General features: G+C 44.9%; 1 protein-coding gene across 1 annotated transcript; it reads left to right on the forward strand.

Moving 5' to 3' along the window:
- Window positions 1-208: 208 nt before the first annotated feature.
- kif23 (kinesin family member 23) lies at window positions 209-10,220 on the forward strand. Its single transcript, XM_036543992.1, has 22 exons — window positions 209-286; window positions 761-827; window positions 1,209-1,337; window positions 1,476-1,581; window positions 1,741-1,877; window positions 1,992-2,104; window positions 2,263-2,433; window positions 3,139-3,251; window positions 3,347-3,468; window positions 3,871-3,973; window positions 4,249-4,328; window positions 4,464-4,583; window positions 4,830-4,989; window positions 5,084-5,245; window positions 5,336-5,676; window positions 6,069-6,266; window positions 6,627-6,860; window positions 8,633-8,866; window positions 9,092-9,180; window positions 9,587-9,656; window positions 9,938-10,002; window positions 10,147-10,220. The coding sequence occupies exons 1-22, from the start codon at window positions 264-266 to the stop codon at window positions 10,160-10,162; spliced, it is 2,853 nt and encodes a 950-aa protein (XP_036399885.1). The 5' UTR covers window positions 209-263; the 3' UTR covers window positions 10,163-10,220.
- Window positions 10,221-14,105: the final 3,885 nt, after the last annotated feature.

Raw genomic sequence — 14,105 nt, forward strand, 5'->3', positions numbered from 1 at the left:
CAGTCTAGACCCTAACCGCCACCATTTAGTGAAAACACTGACACTGATCTGAGGACAGACACAGAGCTTACGCAGAGGCGAAAGGCATCGGAAACAGCCGCTTAAGTGGGCGGGACTTCCTTCACAATCGAACTGCAGTTCTGGCCGCTCATTGGTGCGATTTGAAAAATCCGTTGTCCTCGATGCGGAGGGAAACTTCGAATTGTGAGGCGGAGAGACGGAGGAAGGAGTCGCACAATCAAACAAAAACAGAATAACTCACAATGTCACGGCCCAACGCTAACACGTGAGTATAACCTTTCGAATAATCATACAAAAGTGTATAAATTAGCCTCTTAAAAGGCAGTAAATAATGTTTTCATGTCCTAGTGTACCAAGTGCAATTTTTATGAGCATATGTGTCTCACAGGTTAGCTAGTTTGCTAATTGTTTTTGAACTCTGTTGTCACCAACGGCACAATGGCATATCCTTTGGTGGCTGTCTAGTTTTTAGCTATGGTAATTTAGCAAAGCTAATTGCATTTAATTGTCTGGTTGGGTGAGCAATTCATAAATGAAAGTGTTATCGAACTAAACATACTAGAAAAACGAAAACGTGCCATCCTGCTAGTTAGGCCTAGACAAGAATAATTGTTGGCCGGCTAAGTCCTCGTAATCATAGCAACCGTGTCTGGTATGATTTGTAATTTGTTAACGTTACTTTGCTAAGAATGCTAGCTAATGGTTTGTCGTTTTAAATATGTTTGCTTTTACTTGTCAGGAAGGGTAAAACCCCTCGGAGACCTGTCCCGAAAAAACAAGTCAACAACCAGAAAGACCCAGTCGGTGTAAGTCGCTAACTTAGCTGTATTTTCATGTGGTTGGATCACGTTAACGTACCTAGTCTACGATAGCAGGCGTTAGCTAAATAAACATTTCTCTCTGATTTGCATTTTGCTGGCTTGCCCCTCGCTGATGTTAGATTAATAATCGAATGTGTTAGAGACAAGATCGGTGTAATAAAGTAGCTGGGATACCAGATACCTGCAAAATGGAGTTTTTAGCTAAAAAGCTGAAACGGTAGCTTTACTCTTTTGGGGAGTATAACATGGAAGTTGTTTGCCATGTAAACACGTATTGGGATTATCCTTACTTTTCAAGTGCTAAAACCTGTTCAGGCGTATCTGATCTGGGGTCGGTGGATATGTTGTGTCTCGGCTCGCCTGTAGGTTTACTGCCGCGTTCGACCCTTGGGAAGCGAGGATGAGGAATGCTGCGTGGAGGTGATCAGCAGCACCACCATCCAGCTACATCCGCCAGACGGCATCAAAGCCAACAGGAATGGGGAATTCAAAGAGGTGCGTCTGTAGATAATGATGCTACAGCACTGACAGATGCGTTGTGTGCAGTCATCTCACAGTAGGCTACACGTTTGAAACGCTACAAGAAAGTGTCTTAAGGTTGCCCTAAATGTCCTCCTCTATGTTGTATTTTAGACACAGTATTCTTTCAAGAAGGTCTTTGGCATCCAGATATCCCAGATGGAGTTGTTTGAGGATGTGGCCAAACCGCTTGTTGATGACCTCATTCACTGTAAAAATGGTGAGCCAGCTGACAATAGATGTGATCAGTCCATATTTTTTTGTTATTTAATTTCCTTTGATTGTGATGATGGGTTTAGAGGCTGTAATTGTTACAGTGCTCAAATTCCATAAAGAATTGTGTAATTTCCCTGCTCATTACAAATGTCCTCTGTGACAGGTTTACTCTTCACCTACGGTGTGACTGGCAGTGGGAAGACCTACACAATGACAGGCTCCCCTGGGCAGGGCGGGCTCCTGCCGCGGTCTCTGGACATGATCTTCAACAGCATCAGTCCCTACCAGGCCAAGCGATATGTAAGAGAGTGCTTTGTCTGAGCCAGAATTGGTGGTCATGTCACTTGTATTCATCTAATGAATTCAGTAACTTCAGTATATCTCTAAACTTGTTGGGGGATTGTTTATCTCCAGGTATTCAAGACTGATGACAAGAATGGCATGGAGGTTCAGAACCAGGTGGATGCTCTCTTAGAGAGGCAAAAGAGGGAGAGCCAGCAGTCTGTTCCCAAAACCCCCTCATCCAGGTTAGTGTGGGACACTGGCGGAACAATACAAGTCTGATTATGTTTTTACTGTACTTCAGGTTAACTCAATTAGAATGACAGTTTAGCTGGCAGCTTCATGCTCTCAGTAATTCTTGCCCTGATTTGTTTTGAGTTGTGTATTTGGATTTGATTTCCAGGCAGAAACTTGACCCTGAGTTTGCAGACATGATCAACCCTCAGGAGGCCTGCAGAGCTGAGGATGTGGATGAGGACAGCAGCTACAGCGTGTTTGTTTCCTACATAGAAATATACAATAACTACATCTATGACCTCCTGGAGGAACTTCCTATTGACCCCATTAAACCAAAGTAAGTTCAGCTTTCACTAGCGGAAGCTTTGTGCTGTCGATCAAGCAGTTGCTTTGTTCTGTGAGTTAAAGCTGGTCCAGATTATTCACTACCACGTAGCTTTGCCAACACAGAAACTGAAATACAATGTACATTCAACAAAACTGTTCATATACAACCATGGTAATATCTATGCCATGTTCTTAAGCTCAGTGCTTTCTGGCTCATGTGCAGAGCTGATGTAGTCTTGGAGAAGGGCCATGTGCCCTAGCGTTGGTGTCAGTGTAGCCTGAGGGTAAAAATCTCTCTGTTCCTTCATTAGGTGGAACGGTGGCGGCACGCCTCTGCGGAACACTGAGTTCGTGTACGTGGCCAGTGTATTTTACCCCTAGCTCTAGACCACAACAGTAAAATACACTCAGTCTGAAGTCTCTAATCTTCTTCTGCTGGTGTATGTAGAATGCGCAGTGCATTGTCTTTGTTGCTTTGGCTGCTGTTGTAGGTGCTTGGTGCTTTTTGGTTTGTGTTGTTTGTGTTTTGGACTGAATGTTGAACAGTAAGTGATCATTAGTGTTTCCCCCTAACGGCTGAGACCCATTTGCTTCATTTATTGAGCTGTATGTGCTTCTGTTGTGTCTTGGTATGTAACAGACCTGTAATAGTGATTCGGGCAGACTCTCATCTCAGCACATGCATTTGGCTTAATTCTGTTTGCGTTCCTTGTAGACCTCCCCAGTCTAAGATTCTGCGAGAGGACCAGAACCACAACATGTATGTGGCTGGGTGCACTGAGGTGGAGGTGAAGTCAACAGAAGAGGCCTTTGAGGTCTTTTGGAGAGGTGAGCTGCTGGTGTAATGACTCTTGTAGCCCTGAGTGTTTTAAGATGGTAAGGTGGATGTGGGAGTGATTGCCTTGCACCCTGTGTGCTTGCAGGTCAGAAGAAGCGCAGAATTGCGAACACACAGCTGAACCGAGAGTCGAGCCGCTCCCACAGTGTGTTCATCATCAAACTTGCCCAGGCGCCTTTGGATGCAGATGGGGACAATGTTCTACAGGTAACCTACCTTCCTCATCTGAGACCAGAGCTTGCAGCATTCTACCACTAACCTGCCTTCCCCACCTGGGACTAGAGGATCCAGGACCCACAGGGCTGATAGCTCTGTCTGCTTTGAGCGTGGAAATGTGTATGTTTTTAGCTAGATAAACGAATGGCAGTAAATTAACTAACTAAACAAGTGAAGCCAGGGGACATGGTTGGAAGGAATCCCAGTATGCATTTCTACATTGCAGGAATTGAGTTTGACACGTTTGCTCAACTTAGTACAGCCAAGGCCACCTAGAGCAGGCAGTGGCACATGGCTTTGCTGTTACTAGGGGCCGGGTAGATCAAGTGTACTGGTACAGTTGGGCCGTATGTTGACTGCAGTGGGACCATAACCGTGCCTCTCACTCTAAAGGATAAGAACCAAGTGAACGTGAGTCAGCTGTGCCTGGTCGACCTGGCGGGGAGCGAGCGCACCAGCAGGACCCGGGCAGAGGGCAGCCGACTGCGGGAGGCAGGTGAGGCCGAGGCCAACGAATGGCTTTTTAATTACTGGCTTCAGCGTTTCAGTGTGTGTTCATTCACAAATGCTGCATCGTTATTCACGAGGGAGCATCTGAGTAGCAAGCATAAAACAATAGGTCATTCAATTCAGTATGACATTTCCTCCTGAAAATGTCAGCAAGATTAGATGTATTTGTGGTGAGTCATTATTCACACAACAGCGGTTTCATGCAGGGCCGGAAGTGCTGATCGCGGTCAAGAGTGTTTATGTTCCTTTCTTCCCACTCAGGAAACATTAACCAATCCCTGATGACGCTGCGCACATGTATTGAAGTACTGCGTGAGAATCAGATGTGTGGGACCAACAAGGTGAGTGCAGCTTGGTGATGTGTTTTTGATTCATCTCCTGTCTTGTGATGATAGTTAATGGTGGGGGGTTGTGCTTCATTTCCTGGCTTGTGCTGATCTTGTATGGGGCATGGTTATTTTTGTGTTTCTCTGCAGATGGTGCCTTACAGAGACTCCAAAGTGACTCATCTGTTTAAGAACTATTTTGACGGTGAAGGAAAAGTCAGAATGGTGGTTTGCGTGAACCCCAAAGCTGAGGATTATGAAGAGACCATGGTGAGACACTGTACAGCGGTACCTTTAATGGTCTCTTTGATCCAGGCTTATGAACATGTGGCAAAACCAGAACTCTTTTAAGGCAGAATATCACAGTGGCATGATTTATGGAGGTTCAAAAACATTCTAATGGTTTACAGCTGATATCAGGAAGTGTGCTGTTTGAAGGCCTGCTGTTATTGGTACGTGTGTGTATGTGGAGGGGAGCTGGGCTGTCTGTTCATGTCTGTGGCGTGTCCTTTGCAGCTGGTGATGCGGTTTGCAGAGATGACTCAGGAGGTGGAGGTGGCGCGCCCGGTGGACCGGCCCATCTGCGGCTTCGCTGCCGGCCGGCGGCAGAGAAACCAGGCCTTCAAGGAGGAGCTTTCCCGCCGGCTAGAGGAACGAGGTGGCCCCATCGACGGAGGTGAGGCCCCGCTCTGCTATGCCCTGCCTCTCATTCATCACACCCAGGTGAATGCCGTCAGCTCAATTGTCTACACGTCTCCCTCCCCCCACAGAAACCCTCTCAGTCATGAACCAGCTCATGCAGAGCTTCCCCCCGCTGCCGCCCAGCGAGCTGACTGACCCCACCGATGACCACACCCTCCCCAGGCTTATCGAGGTGCTGGAGAAGCGGCACCGCATCCGCCAGATGCTCACAGAGGAGTACAATAAAGCTGGTAAGAGGCAACATGGGGCTCCAAAAGAAACGCTTTATTCATTTTCCCCCCTGCTCATTCACTCATTCACTTTCCTCTGAATATCTCTAGCCAACATGCTGAAGTCAATGCTTCAGGAGTTTGACGGCAACCTCGTCGCCAAAGACAACTTCATCCAGGACCAGAGGGGCAAGCTGGGAGAGAAGGACAAAATGATCCAGAACCAGAAGGCCGAGATTGACCGCCTGGAGAAGAAGGCCAAAATGCTGGAGTACAAGATCGACATCCTGCAGAAAACGACCAACATCTACGAGGAGGACAAGCGTTCGCTGCAGCAGGAGCTGGAGAGCCGTGAGCAGCGGCTGCAGCGGGAGCTGTCGGAGAAGCGGCGCATGGAGGCACGCATGCAGGGCATGGTGTCCGACACCAAGCTCAAGTGGGAGAAGGAGTGTGTAAGTGGCTGCACCTCACTGCCGAACACACACAGCACGTCCTTATAGAGGGAGACTCACTTGACTCTCATTTTTCCCAAGTTATCCACTTTCACAGCTGGATTTTCCACTCTAGCAGTTCAGCAGTGTTATGAAATAGCAGTGCCCTACTGTTAAATTTTATTGCAGTTACAAAGCAAGTTCCTTCAGAACTAAACCATCACAGCCCCTTTTCAGTGATAAGGGGCGTGGTCTCTGGCTCTGTTCTGAGGTGACTGGGGTCTGGCTTTATATTGGCTGGTTGCTAAGGTGGGTTGGGTCCGGCTAAAGTTGGAGGCTCGTTCCTGACCTGACTCTGTCCTGGGTGGGTGTGTGCTGTGGGTGTGGTCTATGACCTTGTTGGCTCTTTGTAGGAGAGGCGTGTGAATGCTAAGCAGATGGAGATGCAGAATAAGCTGTGGGTGAAGGATGAGAAGCTGAAGCAGCTGAAAGCCATCGTGACAGAGAGCCAGTGTGAGCGGCCAGAAAAGCCCCAGCGTATGCCCCGCAAGGACAAGGACGAGCCAGCGCCCACGCCTGCTAAAAGATCGGCCTCGCCCTCCCCTGTGCCTGTAGGTTCCTCTCACTCTTCCTGTCCGCTCTGCCACGTCATAACAAAAACTGGAAATATCCAGATTTTGTTGTTGCGCTCTGTATCCTGTTCAAATGTTAATTTCTTTCACTTTATACTATGATTAAGCTGTCCACATTTACTCTGAGGACTAAAGTTCACGTTAATATTTTCTAATTTTTCAATCTTATGCATTTCTAATTCATTTATCGTGGTCTGTTCTCACTGACCTTCTGTGTTGTTGATGGTGCAGTACTTTGACACACCTACATCTATGTGTATGTATTTGTGTGCATGTGTACTAATTTGGTGTTGCCTACAGTCTTCTTATTACCTGGCCCAGCCTCCCGTCTCCAGCCAGGTTCAGGTGCATTGGCCCCCACAGGTCAGGCAGGCTCCCCCTTCGCCCTCTCCCTCCCCCAGCAGTATGTCTGTAGCTTCCTGTATCTCGGAGTGGGAGCAGAGAGTGCCCCAGGACAGCAGGCAGGGTAGGGTCCACACCCCAGGTGACACTGGCCGGAGGAGGGGCAGGTGCTGGACCGGAGACGGAGAAGTCCCCGTCCGGCCGTGTGACCTAGAGGAGCTTGGTCAGAGGGTCAGTGGAGAAGCTTTGCTGTAGCTGTAGGCAGCTCTACCATAGGCCATTAACACCGCAGCTGCTCTTCAGGTTCATTCAAGTTCAGTTTCAAATGCTCCAAAGTGATTGACCAGGTTTTCAGTTCCAAGAGTCAATTTCCTGCACAGGAGATCAGGTGTTCATAGCCTCTTCTAATAATGAGCATTTGTGTATCTTGTGCAAATGTTAATTTCTTTTACTTTATATTATGCTTAAACTGTATCTTTGAAATCTGCTTGCAATATATTATCCCTCCCATACAGGGTTTTTGTCCTCTTTACGCAAACTCTGTTTGGACGCTGTATGTTAAGAATTTTTTTTTTTTTTTTTTTTGTTTTTTTACTGTGGCAGTTCACCATTCACTCTGTACAGTGTTGAAGCAAGATGAATGTGACCCTCTAATACACTCACACTCAGCTAATTGCTGTTTTTCGCGCTACAAGTCACAGCGCAGTACAGTGAAGTAGGTACCACTTGGAGGATTGGGCCTCCTGCTGTCATCAGAACAGCTCACAAGCGCCTGAGAAATTGCAGGGTACCTGAGAGTGGTGAGATGAGAAAATTCTGACAGACCTACCCACCCCATCTCTGCTGGAACAAAGCCAGCTTGCTCCCTTGCTGTGGGCTTCTGGTCATTATTGAAAGATTATGCTGCCAGATTCATCCCTGGGCCATAGGGGTCAGCCTGCACTCACGATGAGTGCTGAACCCCTAGGGAGCCTTTCTCAACAAACATTTTGAACATGTAACACTGCTAATATAATGCAGTAATATTAAGTGTCTCAAACACATAGGCATGTCATTACAGCTGTTGTGTTACTACTAAAGCACTGGATTGTGGTTGGAATGGATTGTCAGATTGTCTGGCTTGAAAAGCTGTTGCTTTTCTTTGGGGGGGTAAGTGGAGTCAGTTGATTAAAATGCTGAAATTATGTAAGTATATTAAACCCAGGCAACTTCTGTCAGTATTGCGATTGGTCTCTGAACCTAAACCCAGGTGTTCTGTAATGAGAGGGTGGTCTGGAGGTGTAATGCATTCAGGTTTGTCGAAAGACTTCAAAAGTGCCATTACAAATGATCAGAGTGCATATGAAGGAAATGGTGTCTGACATTCATTTCAGTTTTGTGGTTTGAAAACCTGCTGTCTCATCTCTTCTGCCATTTTTTGCTAAAATAATCCACAAAAGTAATCAGGGTTATTTTAATCTACTAATTAATCTCCTAATTAACCTGCTTTGTAGAAAATCCAGAGCTGCATGGCTTTGCATGATGTTAGCTTTTCTGTCTGAAATGAAGTGCTGTTTGTGATTTGTGTGTTAGCTGGCACAATGCAGGAAGGCCTCAAAGCTTCATTTTCCTGAAACTCAGTTCTGAGGGCGCTGCAAAGTCTCTGGAAATTTGGAAAAACATAAAAACATTCCACTCTGAAGTTCAAACTCATTAGCTGCCCTTGTAGTAGATGAGAAGGCACATTTAGATCTGGTTAGTTCTGTTGAATAAAAAGAGCCATATAAATTGAAGGGGACACAATGAATGGCTTGTTCCGCTTTAAATGCTTTTATAAGCATAGGAACTGCCCAGGATCGGAAGGCTAAAACTACTGACAGGCCATTGACTTACTGCAGCTTGAGGTCTCCTGCATGGTCAGAGTAATGCCAGCACAGAGAATCATAGCCTGTGTTGTGCCACAGTAATTCCCTGAATAATTTGGTGATTTTTTTTTTTTTACTTGATTTGCTGTGATCGGCTAGACTGGGCTGCCAGTGCGACCGCGACACAGACGCTCTCACTCTGCGGGGGCGGAGAGGTGGGTTGATCACAAACCCCCCTCCAACCTGGAGCTCGACACTGTGCTCCAGCCCAACCTGCCCAACGCCATCAAAGTGTCAGCACCCACTGAGAAAGCGCTGTCTAAGTGCGACAAGTATGTGCTGACGCACCAGGAGGTGGCGTCGGACGGAGAGATTCGAACCAAACTGATCAAGGTAAAAACTGGAGCTCCTCCAACCCTGCCAAGATTACCTGCCTCTGCTGCCTTGTAGGCAGGTGTGGAGAGGGGCTGTATGTGCAGAAAGAGTGTGGTGTGGGAGCATGCGCTCTGCTTTGGGTTTGATTGTTTGGTTTCATTTGATAGGCTTGCTGGGAGAGAGGTCTAGAACATGGGGAATTTTGCCTGAATTCTCTCTCTACCGTGTGGCACTGTCTTGCAGGGAGAAGTGTTCAAAACAAGAGCTGGGGGGCAGTCGGTCCACTTCACAGACATCGAGACATTGAAACAGGAGTGCCCTACGGCTCCCAGGTAAGAGTTACCTGAGTCTCTCCTGTGACTCCAGGACTGTGCCTGCCACTGTAACACCACCAGCAGACTGATACCACTGGAGACCACAACTGACTTTCATAATAATCTCATTAAGTAGTCTTAAGCAATGAACTTAACTTGAACTGCTTCGAGAAAGTGTACAGTGTTACAAATGGAAATATAAATATGAACAATGGTTCTTGCTGAAGACTTTTCCTTAACAAATAATATAACTTGTTTGAGCTTACATCTTATTTTTGAAACACAATGTTTTGAGAGTAAGTTTAGACCAAAATAAGTAGCCGTGAAAAAGATGGGCAGTGCTTTTTTCTACTGATGTAGAAAGTGAAGTGAAATATAGGCTAGAAGTGAAGTGAATTGATTGGATGTTCTGTATTTTTTGAAGCCGCAAGAGGAGATCATCAGGGAAGGAGGATGACCCTCCAGAGGGGGACTGGACAGACGTGGAGACAAGGGTGAGCCGTGATCTCTGAACCCCTGAGCTGTGTCTTAGTGCTGTTGCTCATGTTCACGCTCATGCAGAGCAGTGGACTCCACTGGAGAAACGGGGTTTCTGGTCTACATCCAGCTCAGTCTGTAACTCGAGTCCCTGAATTTAGAGGAACTTTGAATCTTCCAGTTTTCACGCTGTCCATAAACTGGACGCCACTGCTGCTGTGCCCTGAGCCGTAAACCCTTCTGTGTTCCCTCTCTCTCCCCCAGTGAACACTAAACCCTTCTGTTTCCTTTCCCCTAGTGTGCTGTGGCTGTGGAGATGAGGTCAGGCTCAAAGATGGACCCTGCATTGCATGGATGTCAGAAGTAAGTGAATTCCATTGAGGCAGTGTTGTAATGCTGGTGGAGCTAGTCATGGTAGTTTTCCTGTGCAACGGGTTTAGTGTCACTGTCATTTTGTGCCACTGAAAGGATGAATACTTTCACTCATTTGTGTTTTTGTTCCTGTAGACGCAGAAAGCCTTGAGACTGCAGGGATAACTGCCACAAGGAGGAAACAAGCCTCAAACCCTATTTAATCCTCACGCTCTTGTGCAATATCTTTGAATTCTCCTTCACTTTAAACTATGTATACTTTTTTCAAATGTTTTTTTTCCTGATATATATTAGAATGTATATATATAAAATTCTGTAAAGCATTTTGCATTTTTAAGAGTGTGAAAAAGCCAGAGTTGTAGTAAATCATGACTCCAGCAGAGGGGGCAAGTGAGTCCACTGGCAGCTTTTTGCATATTCATCAGTATGCTCATTCTTGCTTCATACTTTGGTTGGGGATAAAGTCAGTATATGGAACTGTTTCTGCAGACCACTGTGTGCTGCTTTTAGTTCTCACTGGGGTTAATCAGGTTTGAGTGGGCTGTTAAATTCACAGCTTGATGTCAATATGATGCCAGCTACGTGGTTCATTTCTGAGGTTGGATTTATGTGTAGTTTGGATGTGTATGCTGCTAAAAACTAATGGCGTTTGAGAAATATTTGTAATTATGCCTCTTGAATTAGTGATAGAGATTAAGCTCTAAGGGAGTCAAGATATTTTTTTTTTCATTATTTAATGCTGTAAGGCCCAGAGCAAATAAGAAAGCCAGGTAGAGATGCTCCCTAAGTTGGCTAAAAAGATCCCTTTCCATCTATCTTTAGTGGCACAAACAAACCCAACTACACATTTCTCCTAATGAATTTTGAGCAGATAACTTTGATCCATAAATGTGCTGAGATTTTGTTTAGTTGAGTCTAATTGGAACTAAAAACCAGCAAGCACCGTGGTCCACCAGGACTGATCTAAAAGAAGATATGAAATGCTAAATCAGAAGGAACTGTTACATCTACTGCTGTGTGGTTTTCAGTTTCTTTGAATCTTGATGTTCAATGTAAATCTTCTGATTTTTAAGGTGTGGTTATTTAAAAATCTGTTTCTGTGTGCAGTTTATATCTGATCATTTCTCTGACAACTCCGTTTTTGAAATATCATAATCACTTCCTCCTGTACTGGTCCCTCCAGCCTTTTGCTCTGGGATTGATAGTTACGATAAATAATGTCCTTTTAGGAAAGCTTTATCTTTTACTTCCTCTGCACAATAAGTGTATTATCCCTAAACACTAGTAAAATGTTTTTCTGTGCAAAAACCTGAAGCCTATTCTTTGTAAGCAGTCATGTTCAATTTGCTTACTGCTGAAAACCCCCAGGTGGATATCCATAGTTCATTTACATTGTGGTACTTTTTTTGGCATTTGGCATACACTCTTATCCAGAGCAACTTACATTGGTTACAGTTTTTTTTTTTTACGTTATCCATTTATAAGGCAAGATATTCATTGAGGCAATTGTGTTTTACGTACCTTGCCAAAGGGTACCGCAGCAGTGGCCCAGCAGGGAATCGAACCGGCAAACTTTCGGTTAAATCCTGCCCCTTAACCACTGTGCCACACTGCCATCATTTGGTTCTATATGGTCATGCTGCAGTTGGATGCATTAACTGAAGGTTCATTTAAGGGCACAATAGTGGCGCCCTTCCTAGAGTCCACTGCTGCGATATCCAGGGTTCTGACTGTCCTCACTTCCATGGAAAATGACTCAAAACTTGACAAAAGTGTTTCTACTGTTTACAGTGGTCACCTTAGTATCTCACTCTGAACAAAGTATTTTTAAAGAAATGTTTTATAGAGAGCTGTGGGTTTTTTTCTACCAGTATTAACTGAAGTGGGAAAAAGCTGAATATGAAAATGGGCTTAATGTCATGAAAGGGGAAGTGCATTTTTTTAAATCACCAAAGTACAAAACATGCTTAGACAAATGGCAGGTTCAAGTAACTAAATATGGAATCTAAACACAATGAAAAGTATGAAAAGCTTGTACAGCCTGACATCTGACATCTGCTAAAAAAAATGTTTTTTATGTAGTTAACAAAAGTTAGCTAAATAATCATGAAGTCTATACATAGAAAATGGGTTTGAAATTAGATGTGGCAAATGTCTTTTTTGAGAAATCAGAGATTTGGAATAGCTAAGGGTGGTGAATAAGCAGGAGCCAGCTTGGAGATGGTGTTGTAGGAAGAGTTTTGCTGGAGGCCCTGAAGTGTGAAAGGAAAACAGTGTTGACTGGAATGCGGTGCCATATTAAAATGCCAATGAATTTTAAACCAAAGAATATCTCTTTTGTGTATGGGTGCTCTATCCAGAAACTGCTCCAACAAACTGGTCTTCCTCCTGCAATGGCTGTCACCATCTAGGGAGTTCTGTTCATCTGGAGTCCATGGGTTTTATTCCTCCTTGTTTCCTTAGCTACATGGAACCAGCCCTGTTCCAGCTTAGACCACTTTAAGGCTGTGTGGTTTTTGCAGTGCTATCAAGCCGCATTCCATGTGGATGCCAGTGTTTGCCATGCCATGTCCCTCAGCCTGTACTGCTATGTGAATCCCAGCTCTGTACCTACACTGCTGAGTGCTGAAGTTCTACCTGCTGTGGAAAAAACAGTCATCGTGTCATGTACATGTAGACGTAGACATGTAGATGATTTCCGCCCCACCATGTTCATATTACAAGGTGCTCTTCAAGAGGAGCTCAAACCCTGATATGTGCAGGTTTAAAAGCGGCAAAAACATACCCAGAACCTGGTGTTTGGGCCAATAGGAGGCAAAGGATTCTCCAGAACTGCAAGAGAGAGGTCTTGTTCTGTCTCAGCTGCAGTAGGTCTTCAGAAGTGCATGTTGTGTTGTTGCTATGTTGTCTGTATGCGCAAAATACCACGTAATGTGTTATCAGCTGGTACTGCTAACAATGGCTAACAAGGGTTTTAATGGAGGCGTCCATCTTGGTTTTCCAACCTGTTGTACTGGAACGCAGTCACCGCAGATGTGACGTCATTCCCAGCTCCGACTTCCAACTTCCAAGGTAAATGGAACGCAGCATTAGAACCAGCAGTCTGCTTCCCAGCAGTAAAAAAGGGTCACCAGTAGGTGGCAGCAGGGGACTTTGAGAAAAAAAACTGATTTACTGTGACATAATTTTGCTTTTGAGTACAAACATAAAGTGTTGTGGTGCTTTACTGTTGAGTGGCATCACATGATGAAGCTATTACTGTCTATTAGGGCAGCAGCAGACTGGCTCCTGCTTAGACACACTGCCAAAATGAGCCAATCAGACAAGACAGAGCTATTACACTCTTAAAAAGATGGCAAATAATTTATCAGTACAAATTTCAGAAAGGAAATGAATTCTTGGAGAGATTCGATTTTTCTTTTTTGCTTCTGCTCATCAAGTGACATTTCCTTTGTGACTTTGTTAGCTTGCGGCTAAAAGCTGTTGTTCAGATGAAGATCCAGAACGCTAAACAGACTTGTTTTTCCTCCTTCATACGATGTTGGTCTGGACTGAACCCAGTGATTACATCATTCTTACAAAATCCGTGCACACAACAGCTTGTGGCATGGGGAGCCCACAGCTCAAGCTTCACCCACCACAGACAGATAGGCTTGTATGCACCGCAGAGCGATTTCACCATAACCGCCTGGAACAGCTCCTTGTGAATGAGGCATGTTGTTTGGTTAACGGGTTGTGTTATCACTGCTTCTCAAACGAACGGCGTGTAAAAGCCTTAAGCTCAAACTGAAAGAATGGCCTCCTAGTTGAGGATTCATATGATCACATTGACTTCATGCTTTGTGGCTGTTTGTCAACATTAGCTCTATAAATAATGTTTGAGATGCTATTTACTGTTCAGAGGCCTCACACATGCACACACACACTCACACACACACTACAAACAACTTACAATTATTGCCACCATTTACCTAGTTATTTCAACCATGTAAAATAGGCTAACTTTTTATCCCTGCAAGGTCCTGGTTTGGCTTGAACCATTGACTACATCCACTCTTTTTAAGCATAAATTGTAAGCTGTGTAAATGTATAAC

This window comes from Megalops cyprinoides, chromosome 13, assembly GCF_013368585.1.
Source record: "Megalops cyprinoides isolate fMegCyp1 chromosome 13, fMegCyp1.pri, whole genome shotgun sequence".
In the NCBI taxonomy this organism is placed as follows: Eukaryota; Metazoa; Chordata; class Actinopteri; order Elopiformes; family Megalopidae; genus Megalops; species Megalops cyprinoides.